Consider the following 16,093-nt stretch of genomic DNA (forward strand, 5'->3'; position numbering starts at 1 on the left):
AACTGAATCAGTACAGATTTTAAAACGTCGATTTAGACTATCTAGTCGTGAAATTAGTTTACTATATTTGATGCACTGAAACAGTATTATTTGTGAATTATTCCGACATCCGACTCTTTCAGGTCTGCGAGCGTTTGAACTGTTAGTAAATGATTTACCACATTATTTGCACTGAAGTGATATACATCTGTCGTCCATTGAAATCTTCGAGTTTGCTGACGAAACTTCAGCCGATGGAACAGCGCCTGTCGATGCCTCCTCTGCAGCCGGTATCTCTGCAGCTGGTATCAGAGATGCCTCCGGTATCTGAATCGCAGTCGGTGTCGCTACCATTGAGATCTCCACTGCCGTCGTCGTCGCAGCAATCTGTGTCTCCGACGTCGATGCTACACCTTCCACCAAGATCTCTGCAGTTGTTGACGTCGCTGCTATCGAGGTCTACGATGCTGATTGTAGAGAATCCATTAAGGTCGTCTTTGGGAAACCAACTAAATATCAGGAAACGAACTGAACAGAAGAGAGCCGATCCCCACTTCACCTCGGTCAGAGATGTACTGAGGGTCCCTGTCGTCTGGAACTCCCACGGATGTTGGAATAATATGCGAGTCAAAATACGATCCATTTACACTAACATGCAGGTTAAAACAACATTAAATAAAAGAAAGCACAATTGGAAGTACAATAAAAAATGGTAGCACAATCAGAAGCAAAATCAAAAAAGGAAACACAATTGGAAGCACAATCAGAAGCATAATCAAAAAGGAAGCACATTTGGGAGCACAATAAAAAATGTAGCACAATCACAAGCACTTTAAAAAGGGAAGCATAATCGGAAGCATAGTCAAAAAAGAAACAAAATCGGAAACACTCTTAAAGAAGGAAGCACATTTGGAAGCACAATAAAAAAGAAAGCACAAATGAACGAAAATTCAACTTGGTGTAATACGATTTAATTTGAGGGATACTATCTCATCACACTGATAATTTCTTGTCACAGGGATATTATCTTGCCACAAGGCACCATTCTCGTCATAAGGATATAATCTCGTCACAGGGATACAAGCTTGCCACAGGGATAACAACTAGTCGCAAGGATTTAATTCCGTCAATAGGATACGATCCCATTAGTCGTATACGATATTACAAACATGACTACGAGCATTTAACGGAAAATGATGTACATTTACATGAAGATTCAACTTAGTAGGATATGACCCCATCAGTAGGATACAATCGGTCACATGTTACAATAGGATAAAGTCCCAACAGCTCCAGAATTATTTAGCTACAAGACTACAAGGATACGTGGATACGAAGCTACAAGTCTATGAGACTACAATGCCACAAGGCAACGAGCCTACGAAACTACAAGTCTATGAGGTTACAAGACCAAAAAGCTACGGGACTATGAGGCTACAAGTATTCAAGGCTCCATTCGCTTGAATGGCTCCAACAGCTCCAAACAACATTTTGCTACAATATTACAAGGCTAAAGACTACAAGGCTACATGGCTAACAGGCCACAAAGCTATGTGTCTGAAAGGTTCCAACTGGCTACGATGCTACAGGGCTACGAATCTATATGGCTTCGAGGTTACAGAACTGCAAAGCTACAAGTACTCAAAGTCTTATTTGCTTAAATGGCTCCAACAGCTCCAACAACATTTGTCTACAGCGTTATAAGGCTACAAGTCTACAAAGCTACATGTCTACTAGACTACAAGGTTACAAAGCTACAATACTACACAGCTACATGGCTACAAGGCTTAAAGTCTAAGAGTCTGCGAGGCTCCAACAGGTCAACGAGTATACATGGCTACGAGGTTCTAGGCTACGAGGCTACAAAGTTAGCCTGTACAAGGCTGCTACTTACTACAATAGCTCCATTCAGCAGTGAGAGTTAATTTATCTCATGCAAATAACTTTTTGCAAGTAATCCCGGTTAGATGTCACGTATTCTGTTGAGGTAAATGTTATTCATTTTTCATGTGGGATGCGGGATGCTCACTCACAATCGTATGAGAAGCAGGGCTTCGCTAGACATCAAGGAGAAGGAAATTCGTTTCGCATGTCAATGTTTCTCAGCTGTCTTAAGTCATAGTAATCGTAAAAGTAATTAATCTCTTTCTTTGACATGTTGTACAAACACTCTCTCTTTCATGTGGGATGTGGAATGTTCACGATCGCAAGAGGAGGGCTTTGCTAGACACCAAGGAGAAGGAAGTTTATCTTGCATAATAGTGATTTTCAGCCTTTTTAAGGCATATAATTTGACTGAGTAATGATTTTTTTGGTTTAAAATCCACCTGATAAATTGTAAGTGCTTATTATAGTAAAATAAAATTTGTAATTAAAAGTAAATGTGGATAAAATTGCATGTCTCATCAAGTAAAAATATTTTCATGCAGAGATTGATTTCCCATAAATAACCAGAAGCCCTCGGAGAACATCCGCAGAAGTCTCACTAGGAATAATCAGGAGCACACGGAGGAAACCAACTAGATATTGAAAGGAATCAAAAGGAGCACACGGAGAAAACAAACAAACTAGAACCTGGTACCCAGAGCTCTGACCTGGTGTCCGAACCTTATTCCATTTCCCCTCCGGTGGATTCAACCACACTTAAAGTCAGCTTTCAGGCGACCACTTGGATGCCATCTATCGGATGCCTAGCGCACTAAGTGCAGATAACTACTGTACCACCTGCCAAAGCGCAGCACCTTTCAGACCTTTCAGCCTCGGCACTATGCCTCAACAGCACGCCTCGGTGCGCTATCTGCCCACGCCATAGTCAACTATACATGAGTACGAAAACTTTTTTTTTAAATGTTGTTTTCGTCCACTTCCCTCCCTGGCCTACTGGCCAATATATGTATTTTTCTCCTCCCTACCTCCGTTAGAGCCGTGCCCTCCATTTTTTTTTTTTTTTTTTTGCTACGATTGACCTTCTGGTCCCTTAAATTGTGCGGACTACCCCTCTACCAGGGTGAGTCTATGCCCTATCGTCGTCCGAACTTCTGGTCTCCCGCGACATGTCTCTGTCGGTCCGTGGCCAAATTAGCTAACAATCTGGGTGATAATAGGCCGTAGTTGCCCCAGATTCGGTAAAGTCTCCCTCTACATGAAGAGTGCTATCGGAAATCATGTAATGTCTTCGAAGCTTTAGTTCGCTTGGCTAGATGTGTGTTTCTTCTGAGTCAGCGGTTGCCCCGACTTCATGTGGTGATCGTCGGGCTTTTCCCCACTATGGTAAGTGAACTCCAGTGCCATCCTTCCTTCTCTTCTTTACTAATTTTTCCTATTTCCTTTTGCTCATTTAACTTCTTCCGTAGATCTTACTAAATCTGCCTTCACTGTGTAACCTTTGTGTTCACAGTGTGGGGTCCAGATTTACGGCTTTCAAGTCTTTCCTATTTACAATCAAGTTGTGATTCAGCCCTCAGCTACCGACTACCTCAAAATTACCCTGTTACCGCGTGGGGACCGTCATATCGGCGGGATACCACAAACTGCACCTCCAGAGTGCCAGCATTCATATAAGACTACCATAAAAATGTAAATTTTATCCATAGTGCGTCAGTGCAGTTCTGGACTTTCCCCACATAGAACTCTTAGCCTAAAATAAGCTCTATGCAATAGGCACCAATATTGTAAATATTCTAAAACCATAAATTACTGTCTTGTCACTTGTTTTATGGAATAGTAAAACATGTGATATTAACCGCATTTACCTAAAATAATCCCGGCTGGGTATTTAAATGTTTGTTATTTACTGTCGTAATTTTATCTCAAATTTAGTTGTGCTTCAACAATTATTGTTAAATCCTAACAAAATGTTTTTATATTATTATTTAAATTGAAATATGTTTAATTTATCATGTAATTCATGATTTTCTGCCTGCGATTTTCTGTCTGTGACTATAAAAAAAATCCAATCCATATTCTTTCTAAATAAAATAGCAACTCAGTAACAAGCGAACTTAGTGTTTTATTCGTTGGTTATACTTATTACGATCCACATTAACACACCTTACCTGCTGTGTGTGTTAATAATAATAACATTACTTTTATGTTCTCACCCTCATGTTCGCCTCTGGATTAGTAGTTTTACTTAGCCGTTTCTTGCCTAGCCTGTTTCCGGGTTCTTTGTGCTAAGATATTATTCTAGGGTACGAGGAGGAGGGTACAAAGCTAGGCTTTTCAATCAAAATATTTCTCTTCGCTTTGACATTTTTTTCAGTGTAAACCTAGGAACATATTTCTCAAATATTTTAATTCGCTGTCTTTTTCCCTTTCCCTTTGTCGGAATTAGTTTAATTGTTGGTATTGAAACACCAGTTGCAACACGAGTATTTCAGTGACATCGTACATCAAATTTCACTGGAATGTGTCGCCTCAGTGTAAACAACTACTCTTCAGGTGCTTGGCCCCGCAGTAGTATAACCCGATTTAACGTGCGGTTTAAATAGAAGCCATTCTGTGGATCGGATCAAGTAGCTCGGACTCCCAGACATCCGTGCACGAAAGATGTTATCAGGAGAGAGGCAGCTGCCTGACTAAACCTCACCACTTTCTGACGCGATCATCACGTTACCAGCAGGATGTCAGTGGGGTCTGTGCAGGTTCTTTTGCCTCCTGTCTCCTTATAGTCTAAAGTCAGGGGTGACAAACATACACGTAACTGAGTAAGAATTATCCAGAGTAAGAATTCATCTCACACTTTTTTTAAAATTTCACTCTTTTATTGAAACCAAATAAGCCAAAACCTTACAACACCTCATGCCGGCATCACATATTAATTACAATATTCCAAATATATTTGTGAATGAACTTATATGCTAATAAAAAATATATTTACTGGCAGTCAATTCGTTTTAAATACATCGCAAAGCTTAATAGTACTCGAAAAATAATTTTTTACGTGATAACGTCTTATAAATCGATGAACGCCGGCTGCACGCATGAAAAAGCATGACTCATTGTCACGTTCCGCCTGAGCCGAGCGTGCAAGCGAGAGCGCGGAACAAGCGATAGAGAGGCACGATCGGCCTAAGCGTTCGGCTTGTGACGCATCTGTCTCTCTTCCACTCACGTTATCACGTAAAACTATCGTCCGTAAACCGACTTTATAGACTACCCCCCTTTTTTAATATGTGACGATATGCATGCATTATGTTTCAATACAAATAATCCTTTTTATATGCACTCCAATATTTTTTTCAACACTACGATATTCAAGTAAATATCTAGAGTAAAAAATTCGTTGTCGTTAAAGACGGTTTACGGACGATAGTTTAAACATAACAAAACATTGATGAAATGATTGCATACTTTTATGAATAAAATGGAATCATTTTTATTTTAATAGTAAAAGAATAAATACTTGAAATTATACTAGTAATCAGATTTTTAAAATGCAAGAATAATTAACCTTTATTGCCGAAATTGTTGTTGAAATAAGCAATGAAAACCACATTAACTTTTCACTTACCTTTATAAACAGTCGACGAAACAGTTCAAGTGTAGATGACTTGTAATTAATTTTAAAAACTGGCGTTTAGTTATAAAGTTTAAATATAATTATGAACAAGTTTTCATATAAATAAACTGTAATCAAATATATATTATCAATTATATGAATCACCATAATTTTTTAGTCAATTGTAACATAACCTATTATTACTGCACTCACCGACAGCGTAACGAAACATAGCGTAACGGAACAATGAGTGTAACGGGACACAGCGAAACGGAACAATGAGCGTAACGGGACACAGCGTAACGGAACAATGTGCGTAACGGGACACTTTTTCGTGCGTGCAGCCGCGTTCAGATTTATTAGACGTAACTTCAAAAATTAATCTGCCAGATTAGTGGTCTTCCCCCCCTAAGTGCGGTGACCGGGGCACAAGCCCCGTCAGCCCCCCTCGGGTTATGTCTCTGTGACAAACAGAATTTAATAAAGAAATAAAATATGTAAAACTTATGCCCAACTTGAAACAGGTGTAGCAATACTGTGCTGTGTACTTATGTAGCGTTAAATGTATGCGGGGGCACGAGGCAATGACCGTACCTCAGTTTATCTGAAGGACTCTGAGCCAAGGAATGACCCTCAACATAATCACTAGAGCTGTAGCAAACCGTACGTACTCGATACTGAGTAACGGGTGAGCCATCTAGTACCGAGTAACGAAACGTTACACACGGCTGCATCTCGTTACTCGCATTTTTCGTAAGTTTTACGCGTGCGCTTGCATATTCGATGAATTTACGTTACAAAGAACGATGTTTGTTTATTAAGTAAAGTATAATTTGGGAATTCGTCGTCCAAGTTTTTTACTATTTATAAGAAAGTATTTTTTACAAATTAGAAATACGTATGTTTTTGTTTTTTATTATCGCGTATTTTCACGTTTTTTTGTTCTTATCTTTAAAGAGATAATATATTTAAACCACTCTAATGAGATTTAATTGTTTCTTGGTTAGCGAAAACTGTTAATTATCAAATATTGTTAATTTTTATATTCTATTTATTATTATTATTTACGCGACGTCATACTGTACACGTACGCAATACGACTCGATTCGTTGCTGCAACATAACATAGCATGTTATGTGGTATCAGAAGTAACGAGTAACGTAACGATACGATAGTAACGAGTACTAATTGTTATAGTAACGAATACATACGGGTACGCTTTTTTTCGTTACTTTTACACCTCTAATAATCAAAACCATCCCAGTTGACGGGTGTTAAGAGTCAGTAGCCAATGAGCAAGCCCCGAGGGACGAGACAGCTCATCACCTGCCGCCGCCCGTCTCTTTATCTAGTTTGTAATTGTAGACCACATACAGCCGCAGCTGGCAGATAGGGACGCCCACGCCGTGTTCTCACATTGCCAGACGAGACGTTGTGTCTGCCGGCGAGACCACAGAACCGTCACTCCCATGTTGGCGAAACTCCAACTTCCTTATGCGATCATCTCTTTTGATGGAGTCCCTCTCGCTCTCTGTTTGTGTTTTTAACAGCCACAGTCAATAAAGACAGGAAACAAAACCATCAAAAAATATGTAGAAAAATGGATTTGTAAAATGTTTTAGTGTTTATATTCTGCATACTCATGTCAATAACTTTATATTGTGTTAAATGTTTGGTGCCTTTTTTATTCAATATATATATTTTTTGTATCTAGATACCCTCAAAAATTAATTTGTATGGCCATTCAGGTTGGCACTGTTGTTTTATTTTTATTACATAGGTTTGTTTATTTCTCGGAACTTTCATTTCAGGGAGGTTTTTGTTTATAACTCCCACCCAACATTTTTCTGGCCCATTTTCGATTTTACAAACGAATTCGATCAGAATTTTCAAGTTATCTAGCAACAAAATCCACGATAATATACACGTGTGTAAAACTACAAACATTTGCTACAAGACAAAAAAATATATATATTGAAACAGTGTGACCACCCTTTCGAATAGTTTTATTTGTGTTCACAATAAATTGTAATATTTTCGATGTACTAAATTAAATAGCTTTATAACCATTAAATATTTTTAAATCCTAAAGGACAAATTTTGATTACTGTAAAACAAAGCATAACTTAAAATTATACAGGTTGGTGCATTATTTAGAGGTTGGCAATAGCGTAGGGACTAGCTTCAGATACTTCCTCTTAAACTCTAACACTAATAATATATGACTTCCTCATTAGCCTTTACATATTCCTTCTGTATTCCATTATCTTCATAGTCGTCCTCTCTTTGATGTGATCCTTAATTTCATCTTTATCATTATCATAATAGTATATTTTACCCCCATCCCTGTCCTTTTCTTATTTTCAATATTCATGCTTCTCGTCTCCACCCTCATTATCATAACTATAATTATTTACATACTGGTACTATCATCCATCTCTTTATCTTTTGCCAAGTGGCCTCCCCTTATTTGTTGTCATAATCGTCATTCTCGTCATTATCGGCCTTATCGTCGTCGTAATCAACCTATTCCTCGATGAAGACATTTCTTCCTAATCATTGTATTTCTCCTCCACAAATTCGTAATTCTAGTCATTCTTTAGCTTCCGTCAACAGCATCATCATCACTATAAATATTCTTGAAGTCACCATCCTCCCATATCACTGTCCACCCACAACTCAATCATCTCAATCATTATCTTATCGTCCTTAGACTCATTGTCATCTTCGTCATTATACCCATCACTCTTCCTTTTCCTCATTATTCTGCCTTTTGTCACCACGCTCACTAGTAAAGGAATTACGGCTTAACGTCTCTGCCACATTGTATCTCAGATACGACATGGCATGATGAGATGAAAACAGTTTACTAATGAAATAACTAGGTAGAGGAAACAGGAGTACAGCGAGGAAACCCACCGACTCACTGCCACTTTCTAAACATTTCCCTCTCAGGGCCACCAATAGAAACTATGGTCCAGGGAGGGAAGGGGGGGGGGGGCAAAAAAATATTTTTATTACCACTCTCCTCATTACTGAAGTTTTTCCAACCCCTTAATTTTAAAAATTCTAAAGTCAGTACATGTTGCCTTGGCCATAACAGTAAACACGATCTATGTGTGTTGCATAACTTGCAAGGTTTTCAGTTAATTTCATTAGAGTAAACTCATACATAAAAATAAATCAAAACTCAACGGGACTCCCTGTGGCCGACCCCTTATTCTCTTATCAACGGCCCTGTTCCCACTTGCGAAAAATCAGTATACGACCCGCCTGGAATCAAATCTGCATCCCGTGGTGACTACAAAAAACAATTTTATCGACATTGATGATAGAAATACACTACAAACAAAACTGCTTCTGGACTAATATTACTAATGGTCTTCATAAAATAACTAAATTAGATAGCTGGTACTTACCACGCAATTTCTCCTTGCGAGCGGATTCCTCTTCTTCGATCTCTTTCTTTCTTTTTTCTATGATAGCGCCGAAAAAGGTTAGTCGAAAGTCAATTCCAGAGGATGGAGTAGTTCCATCGGATGTATTAGTTTTTTCTGATGATAAATCTCCTGTCATCTCCATGGGTTTATCTGCAGTAACAATGAACACATTTAGTATGTACTCTGATGCGGTCTCATCAACATACATTCCTCAATTTTAATTGAAAATATAAACAAATTGAGTAACATTTCCAAAACTTAATTACGAATTTGCCCTGTGCCACAAATACAAACTTGTATTCTACTTTGTTTTATGTATGCTTTTACATCTCGTACACAGCGATGTAATTAGATATGCACACATACAAAAGATGTTACAGTAATTCAGTAAGGGTTCTTCATAGCCTAAAAGAATAAATACTAAATCAAAACTAACACGAATGCGAAACACGGTCACCGATAACTCTTACTTCTAGTCTGTTGTTTAATTCACAACCTGTTGTTTTAATGTACACCCAGATGTAAACTACTGCCAACTTCCATCCCAGAATATTATAGAGAATGTCCTATTATATTCTTTAAAGATCTGCCATTTTGGATTCTAGAACATTCCACCCTCTTGGAGTACACCATGGTCGCCGTCTTGAAAATCCTTCCCAAGGAAGCATTGCTGATGCTATAGCCCAGCACACAACGCGACCAGGGTAATTCCTGTGAGTCCCGTGTGAACAGGGAACGGTTCAGTTCCGCTGTAACAATTGACTGTGACATTCAGCTACCAACTCGCCTGATAACACTCGGTTGGAGCACCTCTTGGCCTAGCCCCAACCCTGGCTTAATTATTACCAGGGGAGTTGTCAATAGGTGTTCCAGGCACCGATGGGCTGTGACGGTGTGCATGACAACCATCATGGAGGACTGTGGATCGGGTTCCGACAACGACCAAGTGTGGCAAGTACAAGAGAAGTGGGCCAAGCATTCACACGACCAAATGGACGACTAACCAGCAGCGCCCCCACCCGTCCCCAATAACCGCAAGCAGAAACAAAAAACCAGAGTAAACCTCTTTTTGTTTTTCTGGACCACAGGCACAACTACCCCATGGACCAAACAGTGCTGAAACAGTCCTTTACTGAGAAGGGGTCCTGTCTGAACCGAGGCCGTGCCCAAATGCATGTACTCGTGCTCAGCATACCAGAGTGCCGCCGCGCGATTAAGGCCATTCAGGACATCGGCGCACAGCTTTCCGTCCTTTTCCAGAAAAACTAAATTCCTCGAAAATTCGTACTCCATTGCGCACACCCGCGGATTTCCTGCAACAGGAATTCGCGGCAGTAGGCTTGCCTGCCCAGAACTTCTGGTTCCTGGACAAAGAGCAAACGTGCGAGAAACGCGATAAGCTCGTAATAGAGATCTCGCAGGCCATCAACAAGCGACCGACTATTTGCAATTCACGTCAGAATGGGAGGCCTATAGGTTTGCTAGTACAGGTGCGAGCGGAGAACTGTGGACCATGTCCGCAGACACGTGTGCGGGGAGGAGTGGTTCTCGAGCCACTAAGTGGCGCGCGCAGAACTGCACAATGCTATACTGCATTTTTAGAATAAAGTCATGAGTTAAAAAAGTTTACGAAATACAACTGACGGGTCGTTTTCATTATCCTTTATTTTTTTTAATTATATTCTCTTTAGATTTTACCTGACACAGAAACTTTATAACTTTTTTTTTCTTCTTACAATAGTATCTTAATAAATTGACTCAGAATCCTTTCCACAGTGACAGGAATTTGCCATTACGTATTTGACTGCGCGATACTAAATACATCAATCGACTGGAATTAAGGCTCTGCATCACAAGACATGTTGGAATTTTCATTTTATGATAATTATAATTATGTATGAAGAAATATTTTGAAATTGAGATAAAATATGTACCATTATATTCATTACCCAGCTATGTGTAAAATAAATCAATATTTTATTTAGTGATCGTAATGCAATTACTTAGGCCATAAATATTAGTTATGGTTAATTGGCTGTCATTTTCAAATTAATGTGACTATCAACCATGGCTGCAGAGACGTGTGGTACGGAGTGGTCCTTGAACACTAAGTTGCGCGCGCAGAAATGCACATGTGGATGTTTCATCAATAACCATTGCAAATTACTATTATTTTTCATTTGTGGCACCATATACATATAGTCAACATGAGTTAAGGGGGCTACTCACAAAAAAAAATATCTGTTTTTCTTTATGACATTTATTCATCCTACACAGAGCAGCTCTTGTACCAAATTTGAGAATATTTAAGCATATAATTTTTAAATAAATGTCTATCAAAGATTGATTTTTTTCAATCTTGGATCCTAAAAAAAATGAAAATGAGACCAGATATGTAGATACAATTTGGTAAAACTGAAGTATGTTTAGTAATCTATTGCAGGAATTAGTTGAAATTGCTCATAAATTGATACGAAAAAAGTGTGAAGGCATGTAATTACATCATTTTTCATTAGACTGTAAAAACTCCATGGTTAAATCTATATCAAAATGTGAATATGCACGAAGTGCGTTCGGATTTCATTTTATTATTTATGTTTCAAAATGATCGATTGCAATAAAATTGCAGCAGATTTGTAGTATCCAAGCAGTGAGTGTATTTTTTTGCGCCTGGCATTCTGAGAATATATCGGACGCAGCCCGCAGCACTGTAGGTGCCACAGTGTCTGGTGTTGCGTCTGCAGCCAGCGCGGCTCGACACGGCCAGGTCCCCTGGGGCGCGCTGTTGCCGCGCTGTTGCCGCGCTGTTGCCGCGCTGTTGCCGCGCTGCCGGCAGGTATACGAGCCCAGCTTGTTGCCCCCACATTCCAGGGTAGTTTCGCTGACCCATGTATTCCTCGCGGTTTACAGGTTCGTGAACCGCTGTACATAATCGAAGCACAAATGCGACAGCGTGAAAAGAAATACAATTTAAAATAAGGAAACGGTACAATGCCTAACAAAGTTATTTATTTTCTTTCAAATATAAGTATTTAAAGGGTGCATCCCATTTTAAGTCATAATTTTAAAGTAAAATTAACAAAGCTTTTAAACGTGTAGATTTTTAATGGCTTAACTTTCACAAACTGAAAAGTAAATATATTGCATAATTTTTGCATATTTAACTGCCAAAGTAGCATGGTTTACGATTTTGGGGAGTACAAATAAGAACAATTAAACGTATTACTGACCTGAAACTTTTTATGTATAACGGCAATGCTACTGGTTACTTCATTGGGGCTGTATGGTTTTAATTTCTTTCATAACCAGATAATTTATTTCATTTAGCTGTCAAGATCCTCAAAAATTAAAGAATTTTGAAAGGCTGCAGTTAATGTCTGAATAATAAACGATTACTTACAAAAATATTTTTTCTGTTTCGTACACTGTTAGAATTTAGTAATAACGTGATGATATTTTCATTGTAATGCTTCATGGTACACGATATTTTTTGTTTGATTGCCTGGCGCGTAAACAAATAAAGCTGCATGCAACATACAACTGTCCATGAGAGAAGCATGGGTTTTCAAGATTAACGCCGCAAACACTCAAAGGCCGACGCTGACCCTGGGATTTATTTATGGTCATAGCGAAAGCAAGCCGCACTGGAAATTGCAGTCATTTAAATTCAAATTGTACGTCCGTTGGTACCCTTTAGAATGGTTGCTTCGATCACATTGTTCAGTAATTTTTTTCACTGCTAGCCGTGTGCCGTTACAAAGACGCGGTTTGTTGATATTTCTCAACATTATGACCACCGATCCTACTTTTAACTTTAAGATTATGAGGCGACAATCCTGGCAAATCCAGTGACTTCAAAAATTCTGGTGGATAAGTCACTACATAATCTTGGTTAGTTGCGCAATCAACTGATTTGTATGTCCTTAATTCACCGGCAATTTCATTTTGAATTTTGATTTTTTTTAATTTACATCCATGTTTTTGGCAGCTAATATACCTCGTTCGTTCAACCAAAAATGATATATGTAATTTTGAGCGACGTTTGGGAACATCTTTTGAATGAGCTCGGTTTGGATTCAGTAAACTGACAAAAATTGACAGGAAATGTAATGCAGCCAGTCAAAACGTCTACAGGGATTTTGCCATTACCAATGTCAATGCGTTGTTTTGAAAATATTTCTCTATGTCGATCACTTTGCAATTCGACACGCATATTCTTGCTTAAATTTAGTATTTTAACGTTTTTCCACAAAATGGAGGATTTTAAACATGCATTGTGTTCATCCGCTGGCGTTGTCACGTGGAATCACTGGTAATGTTTGACGAAAATCTCCTGCTAACAAAATCATCACTGCACCAAATCGGTTTTGATTGTTTCGCAGATCTTTCATAGTTCTGTCTAATGCCTCCAAAGAATTTGTATGTGCCATACAGCCAAATCAACTTGAAGGCATGCCAAAGATAATCCTAACGCGCTTTTGTTTTGTTTTGATAGAAGTAAATGTTTGACAGCTATGGTGTTTTAATTTACTCTATGGTTTGTATAGGGGGGGGGGAAGTGTTGTTTTTACTATTTTCCTCGCAATTTTTCAATTTTTTAAGTTTTTTTCTCTCAATAACAATCTTCCCTGTGCCGTAACGAAAACATGAAAAAAAGACAAAGAAAAAAAGCCGAATTGATCGAGCCGTTCTCGAGTTTTGCGCTTAGCAACACATTTGGCGATTAATTTTTATTTATATAGATGTGAACAGTGTAGCAAAATGTTTTATAAGCATCTTCCAAGTCATTCTGTATGTTAAAATGTTTCTGCAACAACAAGTTTATTGGCAGCCAATACAAAATATGTTTATCATAGAAAATTATTTTTAAGCTCAAAATAATCACTACTATATTGTAAATGCCAAATAAAAAAATTACATTTATAAGTATTTTTACTATCGGAATTCGATTTGTGTACATGTATTGAATTTTAACTATTTAGGCATCTGCCATTTTGTTGTGAGTTAATATGTTTTTGTTATTATTAGTTTCATTGGTAGCTTATACTAAATATTTACGTTACCGGAGTTAAATTTGATACTTCGAATAATCACTTCTTTGAAAACATTTTTTTTTTCCCTTTATAAATATTTGAGTTGATATTCGGGTGGTTTTGTGTACATTGTATTGAATTTTAACTTCTTAGCAATCAACAATTCGTTCTGTGGGTTATTGCTTTTGTAATTGTTTCGTTTATCTTGTAGACCATACAAATAATGTCCAAATTTGAATTTAGAAACCTTTTATTTTTCACTACTTTTTTGTGTTGGAAATATGTTTTGTAATACGCCCATTAACTTATTTTAATTTTATGTTTTGTAATAATTGTATAATATATCAATTGATTAATGCTATGTTTTAACTATGATTTAAGATGTTAAATGTAACAATTCAAACTATGCACTGTGCGCGGCCTAACGGAACTCCTTTGTCGAGGGATTTCCTGCCGGCCTGCGCTCAGGGGCTGTGGAACCACCCAGTCTAACGGTCAAAAAGGTTGACTGACCATCTTTTTCTTTGGTTCTGGCCAATAGGGAAACACTATTCAAGGCCAAAGGAATATTAATTTTAAAACTATTTCTAAAAAAATTGAAAATTTTTTAAATCGAATCAGATAAATTATGTTACAGCGCACCGATGTAAATCATACAAAATTTCAAACATATCGCAATGAAACTCTGACCACAAACACGTAATCTGACTGCGGGGGCGGGGCCTAGGATAGTCGAGGAGCGCTGGTTGGTGGACCGCGAAAGCTCCGGGGGCACCGAACACGCCTCCTCGAGGGAAAATGTGCGAAGAGAGAAAAAACGGTAGTCTTCATCCAGCCTCGCAGGCAGATTAACGTGTCCGACCTTCGAAAGGTCCCGGCACAGTTCTGAAGCCTGAAGCGTAAACGCCGGTCCCAGGAAATTTTATCTGCTAAGGGCCCGGTATAGTCGATGATTAAAATATAAGCAAGCCAGATATTGAGATAGAATAACAAACGTATGTAAAACCGAGCCATAGCAGCCAAGTTACATGAGAGGCCAATCAAAATACAAATTTTTTATTGCCTCTGACCTTGCAATGGGAACCACCCATAACTTAGAAACACACAACTTAAAACAGTCATAACTTAGAAACCTAGAAAAAATACACGTAAATTAGAACTGTCATAAGTTAGAACGATCATAACTTAGAAACACATAACTTAGAAACACACAACGCAGAACCACACAACTTAGAAACTTCATAACTTAGAAACACACAACTTAGAACAGGCATAACTTAGAAGATTCTATCTTGTGTGTTTCTAAATTATGTGTTTCTAAGTTGTGACAGCACCCCCCTCGCAACCAGTCTCGTGTTTACCCAGTACTGGCCGCAGGAAAGGACAGACGGAGTTCGTCGTAGGGCGGGTTACAGTTTAGAGTGGTAAGAGAAAAATTACAGTTAATGTAGTCTAATAGTATTTGCCTAAATAGTTCTTTAAAATGATATATTATACTGTGTGTTTTATTTTGTACATAAAAGTGTATAAAAAATAAATTCAACTGTTGACCAGATTTGGTAATATACATTGTGCGTGTTAGTATAGTGGCTGCTTAAAATGTATACCTACATGAAAATAAATATCTCCCATTGCTTTATGAGCAGCAGTGGACAAACAGTTTTACAATTTCCTTGTTACATTAATATTTAATTGAGGAAGAGCCTTGCTGTTGGTGATTGCCAGTTGTAATAAATTTTCAACTGAGATAATGTCAGTGATTTCTGAACAAAAGCATCTGGCAAAATATACAGTATACAAAAATTAAAACGCTTTTGAAGACCTCCATATACTGTATTCTCAATATTAAGGATTCAATACCAAAATGCCAGTTGACATGTATATTATGAGAATGTATAATGGCCTAATTTAAATAACTCAGATTTGCATTTATATATGTTTGGCTATTTCCAAAAAAAATACATGTAATATAACTACAAAACTTTGTAGCAATGGGCAAGGTAAGTAGACACTATAAAAACGTCTGTATTAAAAAATATAAAAATGTTTGGAAATTCAAATCCAAAACTGGGATTCCAAACAAGTTGTTGATCAACAGCATATTTCTTGATGGATTTTTTTTATTCGAAGATGTGCTTACT

General features: G+C 37.9%; 1 protein-coding gene across 1 annotated transcript in view; it reads right to left on the reverse strand.

Annotated features, from left to right (window-relative positions):
• Positions 1-226: 226 nt before the first annotated feature.
• Positions 227-16,093, reverse strand: part of LOC134528801 (mucin-12-like) — a 53,284-nt gene continuing 37,417 nt past the window's right edge. The window contains exon 4 of the mRNA XM_063362464.1: positions 227-507. Coding sequence (XP_063218534.1) covers positions 227-507 — 281 coding nt within the window. The remainder of the gene's footprint in view (positions 508-16,093) is intronic.

Source organism: Bacillus rossius, chromosome 2 (genome assembly GCF_032445375.1).
Source record: "Bacillus rossius redtenbacheri isolate Brsri chromosome 2, Brsri_v3, whole genome shotgun sequence".
Taxonomy (NCBI): domain Eukaryota; kingdom Metazoa; phylum Arthropoda; class Insecta; order Phasmatodea; family Bacillidae; genus Bacillus; species Bacillus rossius.